General features: G+C 44.1%; 1 protein-coding gene across 1 annotated transcript in view; it reads right to left on the minus strand.

The window, feature by feature from the left end:
* The window catches only part of sptbn4b (spectrin, beta, non-erythrocytic 4b), a 166315-nt gene that overhangs the window by 78283 nt on the left and 72721 nt on the right, over window positions 1-15311 (minus strand). Inside the window, exons 23-24 of the mRNA XM_084065331.1 lie at window positions 11384-11586; window positions 9391-9481 (exon numbers count right to left, since the gene is read on the minus strand). Coding sequence (XP_083921457.1) covers window positions 9391-9481; window positions 11384-11586 — 294 coding nt within the window. The remainder of the gene's footprint in view (window positions 1-9390; window positions 9482-11383; window positions 11587-15311) is intronic.

The raw sequence follows: 15311 nt of genomic DNA on the forward strand, positions 1-15311 counted from the left end.
GGGGGGATGGAGGGAGGTGGGGGGTGGGCAGTGCTTGCAGGCTGACTGGTCGCAGCTAGTGACGTCGTAAACCACATTAACCCTTGTGTCCTCATTTTAAGTCATAAGCTAAATCTAAAAAATAAAAGAAATGCAATAGAATAAAATAACATTCTGAGATGTTCAGTAATAAAGAAGAACAATAATCAAAAATGCCTAAAATGTGAAGAATAGCAGAAACAGTCTATTTATATATATCAGGTGGGCTACTGTATTTCCGCTATTCGTCATATGACAAAGTACTGTATATATGGGCAGGGTTTTGGTAGCACCATGGATGGATGGATAGAGTAGAGAGTGAGAGAAGATATGAACATCACCACCACAAAGGAGAGCCAAGCACACCACACACACCTCTCTCCCCCAACTCTCTCTCTCCCCGGCTTTTCTTGCTCCCTTTCTATCCATCTCCTGTTTTTGACTCTCTCTCTCTCTCTCTCTCTCTCTCTCTCTCTCTCTCTCTCTCTCTCTCTCTCTCTCTCTCTCTCTCTCTCTCTCTCTCTCTCTCTCTCTCTCTCTCTCTCTCTCTCTCTCTCTCTCTCTCTCTCTCTCTCTCTCTCTCTCTCTCTCTCTCTCTCTCTCTCTCTCTCTCTCTCCCCCTCCCTCCCCCCCCCCCCCCCCCCCCCCCCCCCCCCCCCCCCTGCAGTACCAAAGGCAGCTGTATTCTCTATCTCCAGTCTGGCTGACGCTGCTGCAGTGGTGAAGCAGAGACACTGAGAGAGAGAGAGAGAGAGAGAGAGAGAGAGAGAAGGATGGAGAGAGAGAGAGAGAGGACATGGGGGGAGACTGAGAGAGGGAAAGAGAAGAAAGATAGAGAAGGAGGGACTTGTATGAGAGAAAGATGGAGGAAACGAATGAGTGACAAGTGAGATAACCAAGGGGGAGAGAGAGAGAGAGAGAGAGAGAGAGAGAGAGAGAGAGAGAGAGAGTATTGTATATTATGGAATGAATGAATTGGTACCTCCTGTATAGGTTTACTGGGTCAATGTCTGCTGAAACACCCTGACCCCCACACCTCCCCTCCAAATACCACCATCACACACGCACGCACGCACGCACGCACACACACACACACACACACACAACACACACACACACACACACACACACACACACACACACACACACACACACACACACACACACACACACACACACACACACACACACACACACACACACACACATCAAAGTACAGTAGCAGATCTGCAAGTTCAAAACACGACACGACGCGGCGCGTTTCCAGCTTCTACCAGATCTGCTACTTTTGATGCTTTTGAATTTGAGTCCTGAAAAGCAACAGTTTTGGACATTTGAGGTTTCCATCCGACAGAGACGATATGTACAGTACCTATAGATCAGGGGTCTTCAACAGGGGGGTCCGGGACCCCTAGGGGGTCCTCAGAGTTACTACAGGGGGTCCGCCAAATCTTTGTGTGATATGATATTTATTTTTTACCTTAACCACTCGAACCCTAGCATCCCTTTTTCGAGGGAGAACTTTAGCCAAAAATAGCAGATCTACAAGCTCACAACGCCTCGCACTGCGAGGCGTTGTGAGCTTGTAGATCGGCTATTTTTGGCAAAGAGGTGTACGTGTAGAGGGAACAAGACCAGGACACCTGGTTCTACCAGACCTAGAATAAATTCCTAGTACTTTATAAGATCAGAGCACTACGTCACGCTACAAACGTCATGTGAGTCAAAAAAAGAGCGGCTGTATAAGGGGAAACGTTGCAAAGCCTCATGTAGGCCAGACCCTGGGTCTGGCAAAAAAGAGCAGACCAAGTAAACAAAAAAAGTTTAATCAGAAACAAAATGTTATGCAATATAGAGGGGGTCCCCGCTTCATCTCTCTCTCAGCTAGGGGGTCCTTGGCCTGAAAACGTTGAAGACCCCTGCTATAGATAATTAACGATTAACCTGGTGTCCCTATTTTGGGAAAGTCAATTTAAAAGAAACTAGAAAAAGTGCTCCTCGGAGCACAACTCTCCGCTGTTGGGAATGTTGGGAATGTTCTATCTGTATAAGTGTCCTATCCGTCCTGTCTGTATAAGTGTCCTATCCCTCCTGTCTGTATAAGTGTCCTATCCGTCCTGTCTATGTAAGTGTCCTATTATGCCAATTATGTATCAGCCATGCAGCCATTTCGTGATGGTTCCTGTCTTACCTCACTTTGGCAGTGGCAAAGACACTGCCAAAGTGACGCCATGTATTTATACAATATTTCACCGTATTGTCACGTGTCACGTGAGGCTTGACCAATCGGTGTGTCATATTTAGAAAGTGAAAACAAAACTCTCCTGCGGAGAGTAATAATAATACAAAAATAACAAAATAGCATATCTATTTGTACAAGCTGCCAACACGTGGTGACCTTATTAGATCTTCTATCATTGCCATTTGTCGTACAACAAAGTGTACAGCGCTTAACCCTTTAAGGCCGGGAAGGGAACGCATGTGTGTCACTTTAAGATTTCTTTGGCCATTCAAAAATAGCAGATCTACAAGCTCATAGCGCGGCACCGAGTGCCGCGCTATGAGCTTGTAGATCTGCTATTTTTTTTGAAAAATCTTGAAAGTTTGTGCAAATCATTTTTAACTCAAATATTTGCTTCTGGGGGTCCCTGGAACAAAATATTTTTAGATGGGAGGGGGTCCGCGGTCAAATACATATTATTTTGGGGGTCCTTGACAAGTTTGAAAACCATTGATAATATAGCAACATAAGTAAAAAATGTTTTTAAAAAATCAAACTTTTGGAAAAAGGTACTTTAGGATTTAGAAGACACTTGTAAAATCCCCAGAAGCAAAGATTTGAGTTAAAAACTTTCGCTTTAAAAAAGTATATATATATATTCAAACTAAAGATTTGCACACATTTTCACGATTTTTCTAAAACATAGCAGATCTACAAGCTCATAGCGCGGCTATGAGCTTGTAGATCTGCTATTTTTGAATAGCCAAAGAAATCTTAAAATGACACAGATGCGTTCCCTTGCCGGCCTTAAAGGGTTAACTGGTTAAGGAATGCACTGACTAACATGTACGCATGCACACATAACTACACACACATAATCATACATGTACTGTAGCTACGGCTATTTGAGAATACGCTGACACAAACACACGTGTGCACATGCGCTGGACTGGCCGTGACATGGGGAGGTCAGGTAGGGTCAGAGCGTGATCGCTCCCCTGAGACTGTAAATTAATTGAATGAGAGAGGGATGATCAGAGAGAGAGAGAGAGAGAGAGAGAGAGAGAGAGAGAGAGGGGAGATGAATGAACAGATAGGAGAAGACTGAAAGAGAAAAACAAAGGAAGGACGGATGGATGAGGCATAAGACAAAGGGAGGGGAAGACGAGTGGAGCAGAGAAAAAGAGGGAGGGGAGAGGAAGAGTGAAGAAATAGAACGAGGGACGGAGGAGGGAGGTCACCTAGAGTAGCGTTTCTCAACGACTGGCACGAGTCCCCGCCACACACCCGCACGCACGCACACACACACACACACACACACACACACACACACACACACACACACACACACACACACACACACACACACAGATAAACAGACCCATGCCATATTTCAACAATATTGAACAACATACTGTAGATTCCCATAGTGTTATTTATATTGCAATAAATTGATAATAGTGTGTGGGTGTACAAATTGAACCATTTTAAAAAAAATCTTTGGGACCCTGTAGTTGTACACTGTACTACACTCATTGTACATTCTACAGTTTTAACACAACTGAGAGTGTACAGATGAAACCAAATGGACCCGTTACATGCCCGTAAAGGGTCCATTAAGACCCCCTGGCGGTCCCCAGACCAGACGTTGACAAACAGTGGCGTAGATGGAGCAACAGAATGAGACCGAGGGGAGGAGAAGATGGGGGGGGGGGGGGGGGGGGGGTAGAGGAGGTCAGGAAGAGAGCATGGTTAGAGGAATGGGGAGGGCATACAGTGTGAGAGGAAGGCAGAACAGGGAATGGTAGGAACCAGATAGAGATGGATGGATGGATGGATGAGGAAGGGTTACACAAGGACAAAACAAGGGAGGGGGGAGATTGGAACAGGAATGAGGAGAGTCATGGGAATGGACGCAGAGAGAAAGGAACGCCAAAATGTTTTTTTATCCAACTCAAATTCACGTACAATCTGTACAAGTGCACAACGCATGTAAATATTTTACACTGCTCATTTTTGGCATATTTGACCTGTTTTTCTGTTTTGTTTCTTCCTTTCTTTATTTTCCCCCCTTTCTTGAAACTGAAAATGATGGGACCGTTTGGAGGTCTGTCACAGCTCACTAAATATATGTAGCTAGCTGTACAACTGTTGAGCACAGAGCTACCTGTGGAGAGGAGTCAGGTTACAGAACAAGTACGCACTGTAATGCGTGATAAACTGAGACCAGCTTTCGGTTGACAGATAGACAGACAGAGTGGCCTATAGTAATAATAATAATAATAACAACAATAATAACAATAACAATAATAATAATAATAATAATAATAATAATAATAATAATAATTCTAGCTTTTGTGGCTTACAGTAAAAAAATTTAAATGTCAGGCCATTTAAAGATGGATTATACTAATGAATATCAATATTCTAAATGTGGTCCTAATATGTTTCACTCCATGTCACTCAGCAATATTGAGTTTATATCATTTCATCCCAAGATGCACTAGCCTAACAGTGGGTTGGGACCCATTTTTAAGGGTCGTGGGTAAATATCCCCTTTTTTAATTTCCTACATTTTTGAGCGATGCCGCCCCAACAAGTGATGGAGTGTGTTTGTCCGTATGTCTGCATGAGCACGGCAACAAGCACAACTGAAAGTGCAGGAACCACTGGCCTAACAGACTGTGTGCAAATATGCAAACATTTAATCTTTGACACTATTAAGAAGATAGATAATAAGAAGTAAGGTTCAATCATTGTGTTTTCACATCATGTTTTATTTAGAGTCAATACTAATTATGAAATAGTTCCGAGTGCTTCAGACATTTGATGATCTGTGTCTTTTGATGTTTAATGCAACAAATTCTGTCCTATATCGTCTCTGTCGGGTGGAAACCTCATTATGTCCAAAACTGTTACTTTTCAGGATGCAAATTCAAAAATAGCAAAAGTAGCAGATCTACAAGCTCAAAGAGCTTGTTAGATCTGCTACTTTTGTTACTTTTGTGTGACGCTGTAGTATGATCAAGTAGGGCGTTAATTTACGAAATAAACAAAAAGTTAAAATATGGAGAATGATAAGGTTTTTGCCTGACAGCAATAATATGGCAATATGGTTTTTGGTACGAGGCAAATTGAAGTGCAAAATGAGGACACATGGTTTTACTGGAACTCACAGAGACAGAACACACCCTACTCTACACACTGGATTAAAAAAAACTGTCGCAGTGACACTGCCCTGTTTTGGACCACACACATCCCCACCCCCCCCCCCCCCCACACACACACATACACACACACACACACACACCTACTGCCCACACAGACCTACAGTGCATTAAGGAGGTACAGGTGAGGATGCTACTGGGCACACACACACACACACACACACACACCGTACACGTGCACAGTCTGGCATACATCCATGCATATCTTCGTACACACACACACACACACACACACACACACACACACACACACACACACACACACACACACACACACACACACACACACACACACACACACACACACACACACACACACACACACACACACAGAGAGAGAGAGAGAGAGAGTAACATACACAGTGAGAGACACACACTATGACTCTTTGAATTAGTGATGAGGAGCTGTGCTCGTGAATTATTCAGCAGAAGCCAAAGAGAGAAAGTTGCTGAAACTAAATAAGGCTGGAGGAGGCGGAGCCAGTGCATGAAGTCAGGCTGTGACTTGGCAGGCTGAGACAGTAGGGCAGGACAGGGGAGACCACCCCCCCGTTCCACTGTACAACAGAGGCTGTTCACACAGCTGCAAAAAAAACCAGAAAAAACACACACACACACACACACACACACACACACACACACACACACACACACACACACACACACACACACACACACACACACACACACACACACACACACACACACACACACACACACACACACACACACACACACACACGTATATAATATCATTGCTGTCGGGCAGAAACCTCTTATCTCCACATTCTAACTTGTTGTGTTTTTTCGTAAATGAGCGCCCGCCCTACAGCGTTCTTAACACATTAACCGCCTACGGTCCGTTAAATCCAACTGTTAAGCGCCGAGACCGTAGCCCTACGGTCCGGGTGCTTTTTCCTTTTTTTCAATTTTTTTTTTTTTTTCAATTTTCTACACGGACCATTTTCAGTGTAACACCACCGGAAGTCGGACAATTTGCGATCCCGTTTTTCGTTTCCCGTCGGCCTCCATTCTAAGGCGCACACTAAAACTCCATTTTAAACCCTTGTAGTTTTTTCTCCTCGCATTTCCCATGTTAACATAAACGGTCAGAACTCAAACATGGCTGCCCCGTTTGACACGTGGTCTTGAGTGGGAGACGCAGGCAGATGTCGGCGAAGTATGTAAACAAAGCAGAGATCACTTTTTTGGATTTTAACAAGGTATATGGCGACGTGAAAAAAAAACAAAAAACAACAAATAAAACCTTGGCACTGGTGAGTACATTTTGAGATTAGCCCTTGGCGGTGGATGTGTTAATAACGGAAAGAAGAAGAAGAGAGCGTCACACAAAAGCACCAAAAGTAGCAGATCTACAAGCTCGAAACGCGTCGCGAAGTGACGCGTTTCGAGCTTGTAGATCTGCTACTTTTTTTATTTTGAATCCTGAAAAGCAACCGTTTTGTACATATGAGGTTTCCAACCGACAGAGACGATATATTTCCTGCAACAGAGTGTGGATATCCCGCAACTTGCTACCGGCAGTTCAGTATACAATGTAGTAATACTGTGACTGTTAGAGCTTTTAGTGCAACCTACAGTAGAAAGAGGTAAGAGTGATTAATGAGCACCACTGCTTCCCATAAATGATTCCCATCATTTATAATCGTGTGAAGTAACACTTCACCGATAGCCTTAGTATTGAGAAATGTACCATTCTGCAGCATCTTTGTCAATGGAATTAAACACAGACCGGGGCAAACCAAGATAAATATCTACTTTAGAAAACGGTAAAGTCAACATACAATCACGCATCTTTGTGTATTTTAGGTTTTATTAGTCTCTAGTTAGTCTTGCATGTTTTTTGCATTTTTATCTACTTTTTGTCGTACAGTACATCCGAAACTGTAAACTTTCACTCTAAATTTCCAGAGAGCAGGAAGCTTATGTACACTATTTCTCGGCAGGGAGGCAACACGCAGGGTTGGGGGGACGAGGGGGATAACCTGACTCTGCCAGATGGAAGAAGCTTGCGTCACATTTGTTTCACAGGCTACTTCAATCTGGGACCTCGGTAGCACAATCGATGAAGGGGCGGTCCCTTTTTTTTCAAGCTACTTGGCAGGTGATTGGATGATCCCGCCCCTAGCAGCCACTGATTGGTTCGAACACGCAGCGGTGCGGGCAGCTCTACTGTCTAAGCGAGTCCAGATGGAGGCTGTATTGTGAAGTCAATACCGCCCCCATCTGGGAAGTCAGGTTACGAGGGGGATACATCCCCTCCAATTTCACGTTTCGAGAAGGAAGAACAGAAGTAGAGTACAGTCACACATACAGTACATGGCTGAAGGGGGGTAGCCAACGCATAAGTGTGTCTTGCCGAGCCATGTGACCCATATGGTAGGAGCCTATCTCCCGTTTCTGTAGCATGTGGCGGCTTGATGATGTACAAGTACAACCCCTGGACATGATGTACAAGTACATCCCCTGGACATGATGTACACGTTTTTTTGGTGTGTAGTTTGTTTGACTTTCGTTCAGTCAGGAACACTCACGTCAAAGTAGATTTCACCATTTATTGCAACAAATGGAAAACTCTCTTGGAGATGTTCCCTGAATTTTGTCCAAGCAGCATGTTAAGCAAAAACCCCCATAGGGATACAATATCAAACAATAAGCAAAACATTGACATATTAGCTTGAATTAGCAGATACAATATCACAAGTATTTGAGCCTATGCCAGACTCTGATCAAAAGGTGGAGGCTGGGGTGGAGGAGGCAGCTAAGCAGCAGTGAAGCAGGCAGCAAGACAAGCAGAGACCTAGTGAATGCAAAGCCGTATTTAAAGGAACCTCTTTGCTAAGGCGTGAGCTCTGATTGGAGTATATGAATGTGTGACGCAATGACCAGCAGAGCTGTGAATGGGGAATAGGAGGCTAGGCTGATGTGCACATCAGCTGACTGACAGATTACAGCGGAGGTGTGCAAGACTTCCGTGTCCTGCATGAACTAACGCTATGCTTCATTTGGAGTGGTTGGCTCACTGAATGAAATCTACACGCGAAATGCCTGCCAAGAGTTGTCAACCTCGCGCTTCTTTCCTCTTGGTTGTCAGTTGAAACCCGGTTTGGATTTCAATTCATAAGATTATTGTGCCAGTTTAACCATTTTCAACCTGGTTTCCCTATTTTGGGCAGGTCATTAGTGTCCACATTTTTCAAAAATGTGCAAGATTTTTCAAAAATAGTGAAAAGAATAGCTGTGAGCTTGTATATGGCCTATTTCCGTGTTTGTTTGTTTACAATCCATTTTGCAATAGGTGGGCCACAGCCAGAGGCTATGGCTGTTTGGAGTGTCCTTGGCCGTGTCACAGTTGGAACCCCCCTCCCCCGGTGGAAAGCAGGGGTACGAGTCTAAAAGCCCCATTAGCAAACCAGTATGGTTCATCCTCTGAGGAGCATGAATGAGCACATCAATTCCATGACAATCCAGCCAGACGTCGTGAAGGTGTCTTATAAGGATACAAAGAGTTGGAAGTACAAGTTTCATTGCGATCCGCCCATTAGTGACACTAATAGGGTCAACAAAATCAGTAGGGTTCATCCTCCAGGGAGCATGAAGGAGCACAGCAAATTCACTTGAAATCGAGCTAGTAGCTTTAGAGATATCATGTCTGAGATCAAAGTGCTGGACGGTCAGACAGACGGATGGACAGACAGACAGACAGACAGACAGACAGACAGACAGACAGACAGATCGAGGCATCCTTAAGAGCCCTGCAGCCAGCAGGAACCAAAAGGGCTCCTCAAGTGCAATGTGCTCCATTTTCTCCACATATTATAATTATTAGTCAAATACTGTATAAATATCAACAGTTACATTATAATATAATCAATCAACCTCTACTGGAAATCTCTGTCCTACCTCAATGCAGTCCAGTAGGAATCTTTGTAATGCCCACTGAATGTTGAGTTTCTCCAACCACTCCTGGGCAAGCTCTCTGTTCTGGTTCCCTCTGGGAGACAGAGGGAGAGGAAGAGGTGCAGCGAAGTTGTGGAAGAGGAAGAGAGGGTGGGAGAGAGGGGTATATAGGGAGAGAAAGCGAGGGAGGGAGGGAGAGTCATTAAAGCAAGGTCAAGAAAAAGGTACAATAAAACGATTCATGCTTATTTATAAATATAAGTTACTTTGTGGAGACTTTGGTACTTTAAATCATTAATCTGATCAATGAAATTTGCATCTTCAAAGGGCCTAGCTGTCATTGTAGCCAAACCTCAGGCGATACGTTTAATAATGGAAAGGCAATTGGCCCCATTTTGCAACGGTTGACTAGGGTTCATGTCGTTTACTCTGATCTTACACTTTGTAAGTCACTCTGGATAAGACCTTCATTAAATGCCAAAATTGTAAACTGTAAATTGCACGCAGTGGATGGTTGAATTAGAGGTACAGTGGCAGGTTCATCCTCGCTTTCATGTGTTTGGTATTAGAGGTTGTTTTATTTGCAAATCAGCAGCACACTGCAATTTTGCTGTCAAATGAGGACCATGATTGCTTTGCCCATTTGCTTGGACCCAGGTCAACCAGTGTAAAGTGAGGCATGTGCTCATCTTTTGTGCTATTTTAATCACTTCAGTTGGTATAGGCACACCCAGATTGATGTCTCCAAATCACACAGACATGCTTTATGTTATGCTTGTCTATTTCACTTTGATATGAACCCTCAATATCTCAGGTTGCGGGTATCTACGTGTATATATCTATGGTCACGGGTACTAATACCAAAAGTCTGTAGCCACACCCCATCCACCACTTCATGCTTCATCTGGGCCCTATTTCCCCAAAATAGGGGCCAACATTTTGAACCAAATAAACCCCTATAGTATGTAAACAAAGCCACTAGTATGACACTGACACTTGTTTGTGTGTGTGTGTGTGTGTGTGTGTGTGTGTGTGTGTGTGTGTGTGTGTGTGTGTGTGTGTGTGTGTGTGTGTGTGTGTGTGTGTGTGTGTGTGTGTGTGTGTGTGTGTGTGTGTGTGTGTGTGTGTGTGTGTGTGTGTGTGCGTGCGTGCGTGCGTGCGTGTGTGTGTGTCACACACACACACACACACACACACACACACACACACACACACACACACACACACACACCCCGCCTCACCTGCCACATAGATTTCATGGTGAGGTGTCCTTGACTCAACAAGGCCAGGCTGCGCACCCCGTTTCATTCATATTCAACAGTCCCTAAGGCTTTGTCATCTCTGGCCCACTATTATTCCTCTTCTTCATTATCCTATTATTCCTGGCCAGCTGCTTAGAATAATCAGTTCAGCAGACAGCTAGAACCACGCATTAGCAGTTCCCCGTTGGTTCTGTGCTCAAAACCAGCACAGAACCAAAAGAGATGCTGACTGCTTAGATAGACAACAAGTGAACAATCAAGTGAACCACTTGAGCCCAATATACTTAGTTGACCGGGGACCCCGAGGCAGGGTTGCCAGATCTGCTTATTATAATTTCCCCGCAAGATTGTATTTGAAAATAGCCGATCTACAAGCTCACAACGCGTCGCATCGACGCGTTGTGAGCTTGTAGATCTGCTATTTTCAAATAGATCATGTACATATGTTAAAGTGCTCATGTGGCCCATAGTCGCTTCTTTTGGGCTGGTTTTCCTAGACCTGGTTGCTTGTTTCTCTCTCAGAATCTGGCAACACTGCCCCCAGGGCTAGTATTTCGCTCTACACCAAATCTGTTCACCCAAACGGCCGATCTACAAGCTCAAAACGCTTTGCAATGTTGTGAGCTTGTAGATCGATCTGCTGTTTTCGCTGAATGTGCCTTCCCCCCCCCCCAGAATAGGAGATGCTAAGGTTCAAGTGTTTAAAAACATGGGGGTTTTGGAGCACATCCTACCTGTTGGCTAGCGTGTCGACCCGCTCCCTGATGCGCTCCGAGTAGATGTTGTTCTGGCTGATGAGGCTCTCCCCGGCCTCGATCACAGCCTTGATCCTGTGAAGGTTGAGCTCCATGGTGGTGGTGAAGTCCTTGTGTTTCTTTATGGCAGCTTCCACCGTCTCTACTGTGGTGGGCAGCTCCACGTGGGCCAGAGCCGACTCCTGAAAGATGAAGAAGACACATGACAAAAGAGTATGAGGACTCTTTGTTTTTAAGAAGTGTGTAAAGTCCAGTCCCCTCTGTATACTTTTTTTTCCTTCTGTATGTTTTTCTTATTGAGACAGACAGCTAGAGAGACAGTGCAGGTAAGCAAGCTATGAGTGAGAGTGCAGTCAGCAGTCTGTGGCATATATAAGATATTTGACACTTATTGGAAAAGAAATGCGCTGCTCTCCAATTCAAGGGCCCGAGGCTAATATGGAGAAGCCCATAGAAACAAGCAAACCCAGAGAGACACATGTTCTGGCACGCAAGGACACATGCACGCACGCGCACACACGCACACGCACACACACACACACACACACACACACACACACACACACACACACACACACACACACGGCGAGCTGTGCCATGTGACATTTCTGTTTAGGGACAGAACTGCACTGCATGCAATACAGTAGCCTGGAAACCAGACAAATCTGCCAGAGCTATACAAAAAAAAGAATTGCCCTGGCATTAGTCTGTCCATGCCAGGCTAACAATACACGTATCATTGGACAGAAACCTTTTTGTCTTTTTCCGCTATTTAACGCCCTACTTGATCATACCACAGCGTCACACAAAAGCATCAAAAGTAGCAGATCTGCAAGCTCAAACCGTGGCACGAAGCGACACGTTTTCAGCTTGCTACTGTACTTTTGCTATTTTTTTATTTGAAAACTGAAAAGTAACAGTTTTGGACATATGAGGTTTACACTCGATAGAGACGATATAAAGCCCAAATATGCACTGCTGCAGTATGCTGAACCAACAATAAAATGGTTTGTATATTCTAATAACACATATATAACACATGGACTTTATTGTTTTTACAGGAAACGTAGATATGCAGAATCAGATATCATAATTGCTTTGTCATGTCATTGGAAAATTAATTGATGCCATCCTGTCAATCAGAAATAAAATATAAACGACTCCCACATATCCATCTACGCACGCACGACAAGGTCTCCTACTACACTGGTTATCAACCTGTGGCTCGGGACCCCCAGAGCGGTCCCCAAATGATTTTGGTGGGGTCCCCAGATGATTTGCTAAATGTGCAATATTGTTTTATGTAAACAAGTAAACAAACCAACGTACAGTGTATACAGGGTATATCTGCACATTTCTAAAGTGACAATTTGTATCACATACTGTATCTAAATACTGAATCAAGAAACTTAAAAACAGTCAGGGGGGCTCACAAAAGCCTGAATAGGTGATAAAATGACCCACATTTTTTTTAAAGTCAAATATCCCTTTAAGAAAGAGGCTATTTTAACAATATTTATCTGTGGAACTGAGTCAAACTAAATGTAATGCCTCAACTCCTACAATTCCAAGTGCTTGTCCGGTTGGGGGCGTCCCCAGTTCAAATATGATTATTTTGGGGTGCCGCGGCTTGAAAGGTTTGAGAACCACTGTTCTACTAAACACAGTGATAAGGGTGTAGTGTAGCATACTGTATCTACAGTTACTAGACGCTGCTGCTACAGTGGCTCCTGCTGTTCTACATAATATCACATCACACAGGGATACTCCATACCTGTGCCAACAGAAACAACACACACACACACACACACACACACACACACACACACACACACACACACACACACACACACACACACACACACACACACACACACACACACACACACACACACACACACACACACACACACACACACACACACACACACACAGGGATTTCACATCTATAGCTAGAGCAAGGCTCGCTGTGTCTCAGCAATAATATTGCTGTCTTAAAATTAAAATGCCTTTCGTACATGATTCTTTGAAGCCCTGCTGCGCTCACTATTGCGGCTGTACCTAGGCAGTTCAAAAAAGCAGCGAGGAGCTAAACATGTTAGTTTAACACTGTATGACACGCATGCGCAAATAATTCAGGTCCACTCCAATACATGCGTTTGACCATTTATTCTCCACAACGCACGTAAAATACAACAGTTCCCGGCAATTAACTATTGTAAACCAAATGTGGAAGTTAACCCATTAAGACCTGGAACGCATCTGTGTCACTTTAGATTTCTTTGGCTATTCAAAAATAGCAGATATACAAGCTCATAGCGCGGCACCGAGTGCCGCGCTATGAGCTTGTAGATCTGCTATTTTTGAAAAATCTTGAAAATGTTTTTTTTGATTCTTTTCAAAAAACTGTTAGGATTTTGATTTTTTTTTTTTTTAAATCACCTCAGGTGTTAATGGGTTGACGTTTTTAGTTGCGGTCAACAGAAAATTGTCATCTCCCATGCTCACCCCCTCTCTGTCCAAACTCCACACTACTGTGTGTGCACAGGTGAACGCCATGATTACTTATTAGAGTGGCAGCGCAGCTCCGGTGATCACGCCCACCACCACCACCTAATACCAGTGCAGTGCCCAATCTGTCAGTCAAGTGTGCATACCATACTTCAATAATAAAACGCGAGGCTTATATCTGAAAGTCACCATATGGCTCCTGACACTCACTACCCAACATTTGTAAAGCCTATATCTGTTTAACGTAACGTGTTGTACTGTACGGGCTTGTTCACAAAGAAACCCAACGAGATTTCAACTCAACAATGATGTCTCTGCTGTCCGGCAGGAACCAGCTAACTCCAGAATGTTCATTTTTCAGGAAATGAAAAAAAATGGAGTTAGGAGGTTTTGTTCATCATTGATAAGAACAGCTGAATGGACCTCCAAGCTCACAATGAGGTTGGAGGTCAAAAGGGGGTGGAGCCTGGAGTCAGCAAAACCAGCTAACTCCACCCCCCTTTGGTGGACTTCGCTGGTTTAGCAGAAAGTTTGAGGATCCAATGGAGTTAGCTGGTTTTGTCAGAAGCGCTTTTTAATGCTTTTCATTGGTTCAATATTTTGTTTTACCAACACACAGGTGTAAAGGGTGTTCAATGGCCCTGATTTATGGGGAAAAAATGCAAAGGCGTCAAAATGGAGTTAGCTGGTTTCTGCCGGACAGCAACAATGTAAAGATGGATTATATCTGTTCAATCACTTAAATCCCAGCATCTATTCAGCTGAAAACCTTCACAGAAAATAGCCAATCTACAAGCTCACAATGAACAAACCCTGTACAAAAGGTTTAAGTGGTTAATCAGCTGATTGTGATGATATGCTATATGAGACTATAAAAGGTGCATGGGTCTCTCTCTACCATTGTTGCCAGATCTGCTTATCATAATTTCCCCCCAAGATTTTATTTGAAAATAGCAGATCTACAAGCTCACAACGCGTCGCATCGCACGTGTTGTAAGCTTGTAGATCGGCTATTTTCAAATAGCTGATGCATATGTTTAAAGTGCTCATGTAGACCTGGCTGCTTGTTTCTCTCATAGAATCTGGCAACACTGCCCTCTACCCCTCCTCCACCTCCTGCCCTCTCCTCCCTCAAATATCCCCCCATATCCTATTATAATTCTAGTAAGCTCACGGTGGTGGTTGGTGGTGGTGGTGGTGGTTGGTGGTAGGGTGGACTCTTGATCAAACTGCGCATGCGTCGTTGTGTGCCAGGTTTCGCGAGAGAAACAAGCAGCGAGGTCTATGAAAACGAGGCCAAACCAAACGAACCCTATAACACCAACATTGGCCCTAAAGCGCTTACAATCGGCGGACATGGCAACACCGACGCCGACGCTACACCATAGACCCCGCC

Source organism: Gymnoscopelus microlampas, assembly GCF_963454915.1.
Source record: "Gymnoscopelus microlampas genome assembly, chromosome: 8".
Lineage (NCBI taxonomy): Eukaryota > Metazoa > Chordata > Actinopteri > Myctophiformes > Myctophidae > Gymnoscopelus > Gymnoscopelus microlampas.